We start from the raw sequence: 14,221 nt of genomic DNA, 5'->3' as shown, positions 1-14,221 counted from the left end.
GCAACTATGGTGTAGACTGTCCCTTTTAAATACATTCTAGACATAATGATGTATTCAAAAGCAATGATTAGCCTTAGAATATGTAGATGTGTTTGTACAATTATATTAGTAGTTTAAATATGAATAGAAGTGTAAAGGTTTAGTTTCTATAAAGTAATGGGCGCAGCCATGTTTGAACTAGTGCTCTGTTTATCTCTGTTTGTGCAAATAAAGCTGTGTGGAAACCTTTGTATCACTAATTATCTTCTGCAGGGGAAACAGATAAGGGAAAGTCAAATTAAACTTACATGATTCAGATAGAGCATGTCATTTTAAGACCCTTTTAAATTCACTTCTATTTTTAAAATGTGCTTCGTTCTCTTGTTGAAGAAGAATACGCACATATCCTACACTAGTGGGAGCTAGCTGCTGATTGGTGCCTGCACACATTTGTCTCTTGTGATTGGCTAACTAGATGTTGTTCCTTCAGTAATGGATAACAAGAGAATGAAGCAAAAATGATAATGTAAGTGAATTGGAAAGTTGTTTGAAATTGCGTGTTCTATCCAGGTTTCCTCTCTCTTTAAAGGGATATAAAACACAATTTCTTTCTTTCATAATTTAGACAGAGCATACAATTTTCCAATTTACTTCTATTATCAATTTTGCTTCATTCTCTTTGTATCATTTGAGGGAGCTGAGACTACCTAGGTATGCTTTTCAACGAAGCATACCTAGAGAATGATGCAAATTAAATTGGAAATTTGTTTAAAATGACATGCTCTATCTGAATCATGAAAGAAAATGTTTGGGCTGCAACCATTACTTTATAGAAACTCAGAGAAATTTAGAAAGCCAACAATTTTCAGAGTTTAATTACAGGAAAAGGGGACACAATAAATATTAAAAGTATACAGCAAGTAGCAACAAGTTTTTTTCAACTACAAATAATTAGCAATTTTATATTACAATCTCGTACCATTTAATATCCTTTTCACATTTGTTATTCTTTCAAGGCATCTACAATACTAAAACAATTTATTCAGTTTCTTTTTGTCAACATGTCATCAGATATATTACAGATTATCTGCACAGTTTTTGTTGTTGTGACAATCCATTTCAGAGAGCTGATATTGAGAATAAAACACATTATTTCATATTATATAAAATCCATTAATTGTGTTCTATTCCCTACTGATGCACATCATTAATTTCAGAAGCCCAGTAAACTAGGGATTAGTAGTGTCTGAATTTAGTAAATTGCTTAGACACGTTGCTTGTTAATTTGCGGTGGAATAGTACAATTGTTTTCAAACATCTTTCCCATAAGTCATTGTGATAAGTCTGTGCACCAAATATGGCAGTGAAGGCTAACTTTGGCACCCCTGATGTTTCGGAACTACATTCCCCATGATGCTCAACAAAACTGCAGAGTGCCTAAGCATCATGGGAATTATAGTTTCAAAACATCTGGGGTGCCAAGGTTAGCCATCAATGAAATAGGGTTTCCTGTAAAAAGGGCATAAAGCAGATCTGTTCTGGTTCACGTCTGAAACTTTTATCTCAAGTTTAGTTGCCACCCAGCAGCAGTTTACCTCTGTGCCAGCACTGCCGGATAATTGTAAGTAGAGTTGCCAGTTATTCAGTATTTTTATCAGGCTGTCCAGTAAAATCTATGTAAAAATGCTGGACCCCGAGCATTGGCTAAATATAAAAGGCATCGTATGCCTAGATGTATTACAGATATGGAGCAGAAGGAAGTGAGGGGCAATAGTATCAATTCTGTTTATATATGTTACTGGCAGCGAAATAGGTAACATATATTCATTTTTATGTTGCTGGCAGCCAAGTGCTAACATTGCTGCTCAGATGTGAGAAATATACATATTGGGATCAACAGTGGGGCTAAGGTTTAGTTTTTAGGGGTCATTGTGTGACCCCTACCTATCACTGTGCCCAGTAACCAACCGATTGTCTAGTGTTTTTGTGAAGGTTAGCTGACAACCCTAATTGTAAGATTTAGGTTATTTTTAATGGGCCCAGCTTAAAGACCAGTGCAGGTGAAATAGAATATATATGGAATTAAAAACTGGTTTATGGCTGCTATGTCTTGTAGTGTTGTTGAAAACCATATATTTACCAAATGTCTAGATGAGCGGTGGCTAACCTTTTTACCCCAGATATTTTGACACTACATTTCCCATAATGCTTAGGCTTGAGCATCATTGGAAATGTAGTTCCGAGAAATCGGGGGTGCCAAGGTCTAGATCATTATTGTAGGAAGAGGATCCCACAGAATATGTTGCCAGCCGGGTGACATTTTGAAGTAGTTGAGTGGGAACAGTGCAATACTTTATAATATTATAACATTGTCTGTTATTAATACATGTTACTTAATATCCAAAGCACAAATGAAATGCATAATTTAACCCCTTGAGTGCTAAGCACTTTCCCACCTGGGTGCTAAGCTGATTTTAAGGGATTTTTTATTTTTTTGAAATCTTTCTTTTTTTACTCTTTTTTTTTTTCTTTCTTTTTTTTTCTTTCAGATCCCCAAGACTTACACCGTTGGAAAGGCCATGCGATTACCTTTCCCAACGGTGAGTCTTGGGGGTCTGTAGATGCTTAGATGCCGGAGATACAGGCTTCGAAGCAGCATGCCCCCTTTCCCTATATTTGTCATTTTTCAATAAAGTTGCGTTGTGACGTGATCATGAAGCCCCGGCGATGCCTGTCACTATACAGGCCCGATCGCTGGGGTAGGAGCGGATGGGAGCCCCCAGATCTCCCTCAAGGTGGGAGAGTGCTAGTGACGGCTCTGAGCCGTCATTAGCACCTGAGTGGGAAACTCTGTGACGGCTCAGAGCCGTCGTTAGCACTGAAAGGGTTAAAGGGACATGAAACCCAAAATGTATCTTGATTCAGATATAAAATACAATTTTAAACATCTTTCCAATTTACTTCTGTTATCTAATTTGCTTTGTTCTCTTGCTGAATGCATTTGATGAGCCAATAACATATTGGAATCCCTTTAACATAACAATAATAAGTACTTTTAATATAACTTGATTTAATGATAATTTGCATATACTGATGTATACAGACTTCAGACTGCTTCTGTTTCTATAATGGATCTTTTCATATGCAGGGGAGGGGGATTCTGCTATGAGCTCCTTTCAGTGGGTGTCCCAGGCTAATCTCGTTAACAGTGCTAAACTGGGAGCTTCTAAGTAAGTTTTTAAAAGGTTTTATACTGGATTTTTAGATCAGCATCTGTGCATATTATTCTTTATAGTAGTGTCTATTACATGCAGTTAAATGAAAATTGGTGTATACTGTCCCTTTAATGGGACATGGAAACCAGTTTTTTTTTTCCATTTCTGACTGAAGAGCTTAGAAGTAAACTGAAAAGTTGTTTAAAATTGTGTTATCTAAGTTGCTTTGGTCTATTGGTATCCCTTGTTGAAACGCATAGCAAAGTAGGCTCAGGTGCTGCTGATTGGTGACTGCACATAAATGCCTCTTGTCATTAGCTCACCAGATGTTTTCTGCTAGCTCTCAGTAGTGCATTGCTGTTCCTTCATCAATGGATACCAAGATAACAAAGCAAATTCTATAATAGAAGTTCATTTGAAAGTTGTTTACAATTGCGTGCTCTATCTGAATCATAAAAGAAACATTTTGGGTTTCATGTCTTTTCAAATTGTCAGTAAAGTGGTCAGTAAAATCAGCCAGGTGGTGTGCCCATTAAATTATTATTATTCTCTATACATCTATATACAAAAATACCACTTTCTGGCTCCTAAAAATATGTCTGGCTCCAAAGTTTTAAACAAATTTGTGAACCGCTGCCTTACACAGAGCATAACTACCAATCAGTGCATGTGGCTGTGTGCCGAGTGCACACACGGCGCTAAAAAAATGTTTGTTCATGGTCTTGTTTTTAAAGGCATATAAAACAATCTGTTTCATTATTGTAATAAAAAAAGTACTAAAGAGTGGGTTATACGTAAAAGAAATCATAGCAAAGTATATTATTCCTCATTTTAAAAGGATTTTACTTTTTATTTCTGTTGTTTTTTTAACTTTAGTTGTGAAGGGTCTATTGCTGCTGTCACAGCCCCACATAGGGGCTGGTGTCTCTACAGGAAGGTAAAGGAGCAGATTTTCCTTTTGAATTGTTGCTACAAGGCACCATAAAATACCTGCAGTCAGTTTATTACCCATGCTCAGTAGAGTACTTTTGCTACAAAATCATGTCACAATAGAACTTAAAGGGACAGTCTACTCCAGAATTTGTATTGTTTAAATAGATTATCCCTTTTATTACCCATTTCTCAGTTTTGCCTAACCAACACGGTTATATTAATATACTTTTACCTCTGCAGACTTCCCCCTTGTTTTAGTTCTTTGACAGACTTGCATTTTAGCCAATCGGTACCCTCTCATAAGTAACTCCACAGGAGTGAGCACAATGTTATCTATATGACAAACATACAAACTAGCACTGTCTAGCGTTGAAAAAATGTAAAATGCATTGAAATAAGTGGCGGTCTTCAAAAGCTTAGAAATTAGCATATGAGGCTACCTAGGTTTAACTTTCAACTAAGAATACCAAGAGAACAAAGCAAATTTGATAATAAAAGTGCATTTGAATGTTTTTTTTAAATTGCATACCCTATCTGAGTCATGAAAGTTTAATTTAGACTAGACTGTCCCTTTACGTTTTGCTTACTATTGGCTTTTGCGAGCAGGCTGCACAAACTGCAAATATTTAGGTAGCTCACAGCGCAAATTGGCTTAGTACCTAAAGAGATGGCCAGTCAAATGTCTTTTCAAGGGCAAAGGGCTCTGTGTTTGAGGTGAAAGATTTACCTCGACAGCTAATAATTTAACTGAAAAATCATCACTTACAGATAAATAGCTTTGGGGGGGAAAACCCCCAATCATTAGTAATGAAAGCAACTTTCTTTTTTTTTTTTATCTGCCACATGTATGTATGTATATAATATAGTGTGTGTGTATATAAAATCACGTATTACACTTCTGCACATCCAAACATATTAGATGATCGTTTACACTGAAAACCTTGGCTAAATGTGTTTCTGCTAGAGCAAGGGATTCTGGGTTAAAATATGCAACATGTTTTGGTTTATCGGGTTTGGAGTTATGTTTTCTAATCATCTCACTGTGTTATTGCAGCCCACCCATGAGCCCAGACTTCCAGCACTACAGCTTCAGGATGCCAAACATTGGGTTCCAGAACCTGCCCCTTAATATCTACATTGTGGTGTTTGGCACTGCAATATTTGTCTTCATCCTCAGCCTGCTCTTCTGTTGCTACCTAATTAGGTAAGGCTAACTTCTTCTCACACATCTCACCAACTGGTAACTAAATCCTCTAGCTACTGGTTCCTGCCTAGATGTGTTTGATCATGTGGTTTATTAGCAAACTTGTAATAAAATAGTTATTACTACGTCTCCTATTCCTGGTATCGTAATTAAAGGGACATTTTAACTTATATATCTTTTAAAAATAGTCTACTTTAGAAGCCCCCCTTAATATTAGTAAGGCACTGTGTGTACTCCGGTAAATGGTCTCTGAGACTAGCATGCTTGTGATTGGTTTGTATGCTACCTGCATGCACGCAACAGTCAGCTAATGTGATGGAGCGTAAGTACTAATAAGCATTAGTATATGCTCCAAGACTGGCACCGGAAAGTGTCAATCTTATTTAATGTCACTGGGGTAAAAATTAGGCTTATGACTCATATTTAAAGGGACAGTAGAGTAAAAAACTAACTTTTATTATTAAATACAGAACCTGTAATTTTAAACAACTTTCAATTGTACTTTTATGATAACATTTACTTCATTCTCTTTTGTATCCTTTGTCGAAGAGTAAATATAGATAAGTTCATATTTGCTCACAAGAGTGCATGTCTTTAAAACTGGCAGCAGTGTATGCAAAAATATATAAACACTACTGCCAAAGGCCTAGATTTGGAGTTTGGCGGTAGCCGTGAAAACCAGCGTTAGAGGCTCCTAACGCTGGTTTTAGGCTACCTCCGGTATTTGTGGAGTCAGTCAAAAAAGGGTCTAACGCTCACTTTTCAGCCGCGACTTTTCCATACCGCAGATCCCCTTACGTCATTTGCGTATCCTTTCTTTTCAATGGGATCTTTCTAACTCCGGTATTTAGAGTCGTGTCTGAAGTGAGCGTTAGAAATCTAACGACAAAACTCCAGCCGCAGAAAAAAGTCAGAAATATGGAAAGAAAAAGAAGGCGCCACCATAGTGCACGGTCAGTGGAAAAAACCAGGCTGCAGATGCGCATGAACAACTGGTACTTACAAGCTCCTAGACACTTGAGAAGTGTCACAAATGCCTTCTGGAACTGTTATGAGTCGTCCAGCTAACTCACACCACCGTCCTTAATGGCCCGTTCTCTAGGGTGTTCAGGTGGATGTCAAATGGCTTTCTCTGCCGATCACAATCTGCTCAAACGGGATACAGTCTCTCTGTGTGTATAGCCAAACCCGGTCGGCTCTAGTATGAAGTTAAACCGTATTATGCCGTGGACAGCAAACTTCAAACAGTATATGCAAAACTGCTGTAGCTGAATGGAATAAAATAAAGTTCGTGGATCCAACGTCTAAATAAAATGACTTTATTTGTAATAAAACACAACGTTTCTCGGTCTTAGATGACCGTTTCATCAGAAAAAAGTCAGTAGTTAAGAGCTTTCTGGGCTAACGCCGGTTCATAAAGCTCTTAACTACTGTACTCTAAAGTACACTAACACCCATAAACTACCTATGTACCCCTAAACCGAGGCCCCCCACATCGCCGCCACTCAATTTAAATTTTTTAACCCCTAATCTGCCGACCGCCACCTGCGTTATCCTTATGTACCCCTAATCTGCTGCCCTAACATCGCCGACCCCTATATTATATTTATTAACCCCTAACCTGCCCCCAACAACGTCGCAGCCAGCTACCTACAATAATTAACCCCTAATCTGCCGACCGCAAAGCGCCGCTACTTAACTTATCCTTATGTACCCCTAATCTGCTGCCCCTAACACCGCCGACCCCTATATTATATTTATTAACCCCTAATCTGCCCCCCTCAACGTCGCCTCCACCTGCCTACACTTATTAACCCCTAATCTGCCGAGCGGACCTGAGCGCTACTATAATAAAGTTATTAACCCCTAATCCGCCTCACTAACCCTATAATAAATAGTATTAACCCCTAATCTGCCCTCCCTAACATCGCCAACACCTAACTTCAATTATTAACCCCTAATCTGCCGACTGGAGCTCACCGCTATTCTAATAAATGTATTAACCCCTAAAGCTAAATCTAACACTAACACCCCCCTAAATTAAATATAATTTTAATCTAACGAAATTAATTAACTCTTATTAAATAAATTATTCCTATTTAAAGCTAAATACTTACCTGTAAAATAAACCCTAATATAGCTACAATATAAATTATATTTATATTATAGCTATTTTAGGATTAATATTTATTTTACAGGTAACTTTATTTATTTTAACCAGGTACAATAGTTAAGAACTATTTAATAGCTAAAATAGTTAAAATAATTACAAAATTACCTGTAAAATAAATCCTAACCTAAGTTACAATTAAACCTAACACTACACTATCAATAAATTAATTAAATACAATACCTACAAATAACTACAATGAAATAAACTATCTAAAGTACAAAAAATAAAAAAATATTTACAAACATAAGAAAAATATTACAACAATTTTAAACTAATTACACCTACTCTAAGCCCCCTAATAAAATAACAAAGCCCCCCAAAATAAAAAAAATGCCCTACCCTATTCTAGATTACTAAAGTTCAAAGCTCTTTTACCTTACCAGCCCTGAACAGGGCCAATTTCGGGGCTTGCCCCAAGAAGTTCAGCTCTTTTGCCTGTAAAAAAAAACATACAATACCCCCCCAACATTACAACCCACCACCCACATACCCCTAACCTAACCCAAACCCCCCTTAAATAAACCTAACACTAAGCCCCTGAAGATCATCCTACCTTGTCTTCACCATACCAGGTTCACCGATCGGTCCTGGCTCCAAAATCTTCATCCAACCCAAGTGGGGGCTGGCGATCCATCATCCGGTGGCTGAAGAGGTCCAGAAGAGGCTCCAAAGTCTTCATCCTATCCGGGAAGAAGAGTAGATCCGGACCGGCAACCATCATCTTCTATCTTCATCCGATGAGGACCGAGCCAAATTCTTCAACCAAGCGGAGCAAGAAGAGGTCCTCCATCCGGTAGAAGTCTTCATCCAAGCGGGGCAGAAGAGGTCTTCCATCCGATTAAAGTCTTCATCCAAGCGGGATCTTCTATCGTCATCCATCCGGAGCGGAGCAGCAGGATCCTGAAGACCTCCGACGCGGAACATCCATCCTGGCCGACGACTGAACGACGAATGACGGTTCTTGATTCTGATTGGCTGATTCCATCAGCCAATCAGAATATTCCTACCTTAATTCCTATTGGCTGATAGAATCCCATCAGCCAATCGGAATTCGAGGGACGCCATCTTGGATGACGTCCCTTAAAGGAACCGTCATTCTTCAGTTGGACGTCGTCGGATGAAGATGGGTCCGCGGTGGAGGTCTTCAGGATGGAGCCGGTCCTCATCGGATGAAGATAGAAGATGATGGTTGCCGGTCCGGATCTACTCTTCTTCCCGGATAGGATGAAGACTTTGGAGCCTCTTCTGGACCTCTTCAGCCACCGGATGATGGATCGCCAGCCCCCACTTGGGTTGGATGAAGATTTTGGAGCCAGGACCGATCGGTGAACCTGGTATGGTGAAGACAAGGTAGGATGATCTTCAGGGGCTTAGTGTTAGGTTTATTTAAGGGGGGTTTGGGTTAGGTTAGGGGTATGTGGGTGGTGGGTTGTAATGTTGGGGGGGTATTGTATGTTTTTTTTTACAGGCAAAAGAGCTGAACTTCTTGGGGCATGCCCCGCAAAGGGCCCTGTTCAGGGCTGGTAAGGTAAAAGAGCTTTGAACTTTTTTTTTTTTATTTTGGGGGTCTTTGTTATTTTATTAGGGGGCTTAGAGTAGGTGTAATTAGTTTAAAATTGTTGTAATATTTTTCTTATGTTTGTAAATATTTTTTTCTTTTTTGTAACTTAGTTCTTTTTTATTTTTTGTACTTTAGTTAGTTTATTTCATTGTAGTTATTTGTAGCTATTGTATTTAATTAATGTATTGATAGTGTAGTGTTAGGTTTAATTGTAGGTAATTGTAGGTATTTTATTTAATTTAATGATAGTGTAGTGTTAGGTTTAATTGTAACTTAGGTTAGGATTTATTTTACAGGTAATTTTGTAATTATTTTAACTATTTTAGCTATTAAATAGTTCTTAACTATTTAATAGCTATTGTACCTGGTTAAAATAAATACAAAGTTACCTGTAAAATAAATATTAATCCTAAAATAGCTATAATATAATTATAATTTATATTGTAGCTATATTAGGATTTATTTTACAGGTAAGTATTTAGCTTTAAATAGGAATAATTTATTTAATAAGAGTTAATTAATTTTGTTAGATTTAAATTATATTTAAGTTAGGGGGGTGTTAGTGTTAGGGTTAGACTTAGCTTTAGGGGTTAATACATTTATTAGAATAGCGGTGAACTACAGTCGGCAGATTAGGGTTTAATAATTGAAGTTAGGTGTCGGCGATGTTAGGGAGGGCAGATTAGGGGTTAATACTATTTATTATAGGGTTAGTGAGGCGGATTAGGGGTTAATAACTTTATTATAGTAGCGCTCAGGTTCGCTCGGCAGATTAGGGGTTAATAAGTGTAGGCAGGTGGAGGCGACGTTGAGGGGGGGCAGATTAGGGGTTAATAAATATAATATAGGGGTCGGCGGTGTTAGGGGCAGCAGATTAGGGGTACATAGGGATAATGTAAGTAGCGGCGGTTTACGGAGCGGCAGATTAGGGGTTAATAATAATATGCAGGGGTCAGCAATAGCGGGGGCGGCAGAATAGGGGTTAATAAGTGTAAGGTTAGGGATGTTTAGACTCGGGGTACATGTTAGTGTTAGGTGCAGACGTAGGAAGTGTTTCCCCATAGCAAACAATGGGGCTGCGTTAGGAGCTGAACGCGGCTTTTTTGCAGGTGTTAGGTTTTTTTTCAGCTCAAACAGCCCCATTGTTTCCTATGGGGGAATCGTGCACGAGCACGTTTTTGAGGCTGGCCGCGTCCGTAAGCAACTCTGGTATCGAGAGTTGCAGTTGCGTTAAATATGCTCTACGCTCCTTTTTTGGAGCCTAACGCAGCCTTTCTGTGGACTCTCAATACCAGAGTTATTTTTATGGTGCGGCCAGAAAAAAGCCAGCGTTATCTACGCGGGTCCTTACCGACAAAACTCTAAATCTAGCCGATAGAGTTTTAAAGACGTGTGCACACTCCTGTGCTCCTATGAGCCTATCTAATTGTACTCTTCAACAAAGGATTCAAAGAGAATAAAGCAAATATGATAATAGAAGTACCATGGAAAGTCGCTTAAAATTGCATGCTCTATCTAAATCATGAGTTAGATTTTGACTTAACTGTCTCTTTAAATCACGTATAGCGGAGGAAGAAGTGATCAAAGACCCTTCAGGTAGCTATCTCATCCTTTGAGGCAGTTTATCTGGTACACCAATTATTATTGGGAACATTTATGCTCCAAATGATAGCCCTGTCCCATTTGTTTACTAAATTAAACCAATGGCTGGCCCCTGGAAACAGTATAGATCAATAATTAGGGAGGATTTTAACTTGGTATTAGACAAAAAACTTGATAGGTCAGATTTGGCACCAGGACAAAAGGGAAATAGGCAGAGTATCAACTTAAGTGACTTTTTGCTTGACCACAACCTCCTAGATAGTTGGAGAAATTTACATAGACAGGTTAGGGACTACACCTTTTTTTTTTTTTTTTTTTTTTTTTTTTTCACATGCTCACAAATAGTCATCTAGTACCGATTATATACTGATTAGCCAAGTCTTGAAACCTCTCTTGCTATCCTCATATACAAAGCTGTACTTGGTCAGATCACTTGCTGGTCAAAACAACCCTAACAGGGCTAGTAAATCCCAACCGACACAGATCCTGGACCTACGATCCAACATTAATGAAAGACAGTTTAATCCTCCAAAAGATCAATGAACACATTCAATCATATGTCTATTAATAATAACTCTACAGATAACCTTCTAATAGAATGGGCTGCCCACAAAGCATATATTAGAGGAGCCCTTATTAAAAAAGCCAGTATAGCTAGGAAAAATAACAACCAACTCCTCTCCAAATTGAAAGCGGAAATCAAAGACCTAGAACTTCAACACAGAAGCTACCCTAAATCATCTATCCCACCAGCCGCTCCATCCACCAGGTAGATTCCCAGTACTTTGTGTTTGCGAATAAGCCAGATAAACTACTAGCTAACAAACTTAGAGACATAACCAAAATTCCGCAGATACGTTCACAAACAGGCTCTCCCACTAACGATCCTTTAGAAATAGCTGAAACATTTGCTAAATATTATCTATTGGATTCTGATTGGCTGATCATTTGAAGAAGGTAGCTACGTAATGGTGGAGGGAGTTAGGCTGCCATATTTACATCATATTATAGAAGTTATCAACGATGATTACTAGGGTTAAGCAAGTAGACAAGACAAAAGGGGTATGGTGCAGGCGGATCTTCGTTTTTTATTTTTAAATATCGGATAATGTTATCTCGAGTATTGACTGTCCCTTTAATGCAGATATCTCCCCACAGGAAGTTTTAGGAGTTAAGAAATTGAAAATTTCTAAAATTCCAGCTGCTACTACAAACCTTTCCACCTGTACTCTTCCCTCATCTGGTTTCCTTTTGCAATTCAGTCATCATGGTCCACCCGATCCCTCCTGATTTATTAAAGGCTAGAATCACAGTTGTCCCTAAAGCAGGAAAAAGTAAACTCCAATGTGTTAATTATCGTCCGATCTCCCTTATTAATCAGGACGTAAACATTTTTGCAAAGATTTTAGCGAATAGGCTTAATAATTTTATTACCACGCCTAGTTAATTTGGATTAAGTGGGATTCATCTTGAGAAGGGAGGCCCCGGATAGCGTTTGCAAACTCATCGACTTAGTCGACTTTTCTACATACAATGGAATGCCTTCTCTGCTTCTAGCGATGGATGTGGAGAAGGGATTTGATAGGGTTAATTAGACATACCTCATACAAACGATACAACATTTTTTAAAAGCAATACAAGCTATTTACTCATCCCGCACAGCATTTGTTAAAATTGCGGGATACGAATCTTATAACATCAACATAAATAATGGAAATAGACAGGAATGCACCCTTTACCCTCTTTTGTTTGCCCTTTGCATTGAGCCGTTAGAAGCCTGAATACGTAGTAACCCAGATATCTCGGAATAACAGTCGGTGACATTTCACTTAAATTATACTTGTTTGCGGATCTTATCCTGACACTCACAAAACCCTTAATCTCTCTGATACTATATAACCTCATTCGCTATTTCTCTGACATTTCGGGATACAAAATTAATCAAGGGAAATGTGAAGGCATAGGAATGATGATTCCCCCACATACTAAGAAACTAATTGAACTCAATTTTGACTTCATCTGGGCAAAGAAAAGTATCAAATATCTTGGAGTCAATATATCTAGCAATTTACGAGACTTATATACCCTTAACTATAAGCCCCTTATTTTAACAATAAGGAAGTTGCTGGAAAAATTGAATTATTTAAAACTTTCATTGTGCAGACATATTGCGGCCCTTAAGATGACTATATTACTGAAAATCCTATACCTCTTTAGAGCTCCTTCCAATATCCATCAAAATTTCAGAACCTAAAAATCTGCAAAAAGATCTTATAAAGTTATGATCAGACACAGAAGCCAAGGAGGATTGGGAGGATGCACTGTGAGTCTCTTTAGAAACTAAGATCTTGTCACTTCATAGACCATCTATTATGGATTGAAAACGGGGATCGCCCCTCCTCCTGGAAAGCTTATCCAACTATAGCTCATACAATCCACATCTGGGATCTAATTAACATTTTTTTTTATCTCTGTGGAATGGGTCGGAAACCAGCTCCTTTATTGTCATTAACCTCCTCTGAAAACCAATTTTTACTAGTTATATGGGCAAATCAAGGTCTCTACAGAATAGCAGACGTCCTTAAATTCAATTCTATACTTAAAAACATTACTTGGAACTTAACCCCTCTGACAATAAATGTTGGCATCACTACCTGCAGCTTATATCAATGGTGCATAAATCCTTAGGTAAAAACACGAACACCTCAGACACTTGTTTGGACAGGATCTGTCTATCCAAACAAAAAATGAAGGGAACCATTGGCATACTATACCCACTCATTTAATAGCCCCCCTACCCCTCCAAAGCCAGGTTTTTTGACCAAATGGAAATTGGACCTAAATAGGGAATTCACCCATCTACAATGGTCAAAGTTATTAAAACAGGGCCCCACTTTTAGCTGCTGTGCTCACTTAAAGGAAAACTACCTAAGAACTGTATTTAGATGGTAACAGACTCCACTATCATTCACACCTCAAGGATGCTGTAGTGCTATAGAGGTTGTCAAAGCATAGGAACGTATTTTCACATGTGGTGGTCCTGCTCGCGTGTAACACACATATTTGGAAAAAACTCAGCTCTCTCCAGACACCGCTTTGTTAAATTACCCAATCAATTCCCTAGCTAAACACATAAATAAATTGATATTTAATGACCGCACTGCTGCAAGACTTTGTATTGCAAGATTTTGGAAAACTTTCATTGTAGATTTTAAAATTGTGGAATACAAAATCGACTATATATACCAAATGTCTAGTTCAGCTGAAGACATTTTAGATTCTAAGGACCAATTCTTTCTGATATGAGAACAGTGGATTTCCTATTCAGAAGCGAACAATGGGGTCTTCAGCCCCTGGTTGATACGGGTTTGAAATGAGTCTAGATAGACAGGGGGGAGCCGGCCAGAAAAAAAAACCTCATCCCTTCACGATTTCTTTCTTGTCCAAATTATTTAGAATTGATTGTTAAAGGGACAGTCTACACCAGAATTGTTATTGTTTTAAAAGATAGATAATCCCTTTATTACCCATTCCCCAGTTTTGAATAACCAACA

General features: G+C 38.1%; 1 protein-coding gene across 1 annotated transcript in view; it reads left to right on the top strand.

The window, feature by feature from the left end:
- RNF24 (ring finger protein 24) overlaps positions 1 to 14,221 on the top strand; it is a 354,461-nt gene that overhangs the window by 202,598 nt on the left and 137,642 nt on the right. Inside the window, exon 2 of the mRNA XM_053704299.1 lies at positions 5,182 to 5,331. Within this exon, the coding sequence (XP_053560274.1) occupies positions 5,189 to 5,331 (143 nt within the window). The 5' untranslated portion in view covers positions 5,182 to 5,188. The remainder of the gene's footprint in view (positions 1 to 5,181; positions 5,332 to 14,221) is intronic.

Source organism: Bombina bombina, chromosome 2 (genome assembly GCF_027579735.1).
Source record: "Bombina bombina isolate aBomBom1 chromosome 2, aBomBom1.pri, whole genome shotgun sequence".
Taxonomy (NCBI): Eukaryota; Metazoa; Chordata; class Amphibia; order Anura; family Bombinatoridae; genus Bombina; species Bombina bombina.
The sequence above is the reverse complement of the archived record's forward strand: the minus strand, read 5'-3'. Positions and strand labels throughout refer to the sequence as shown.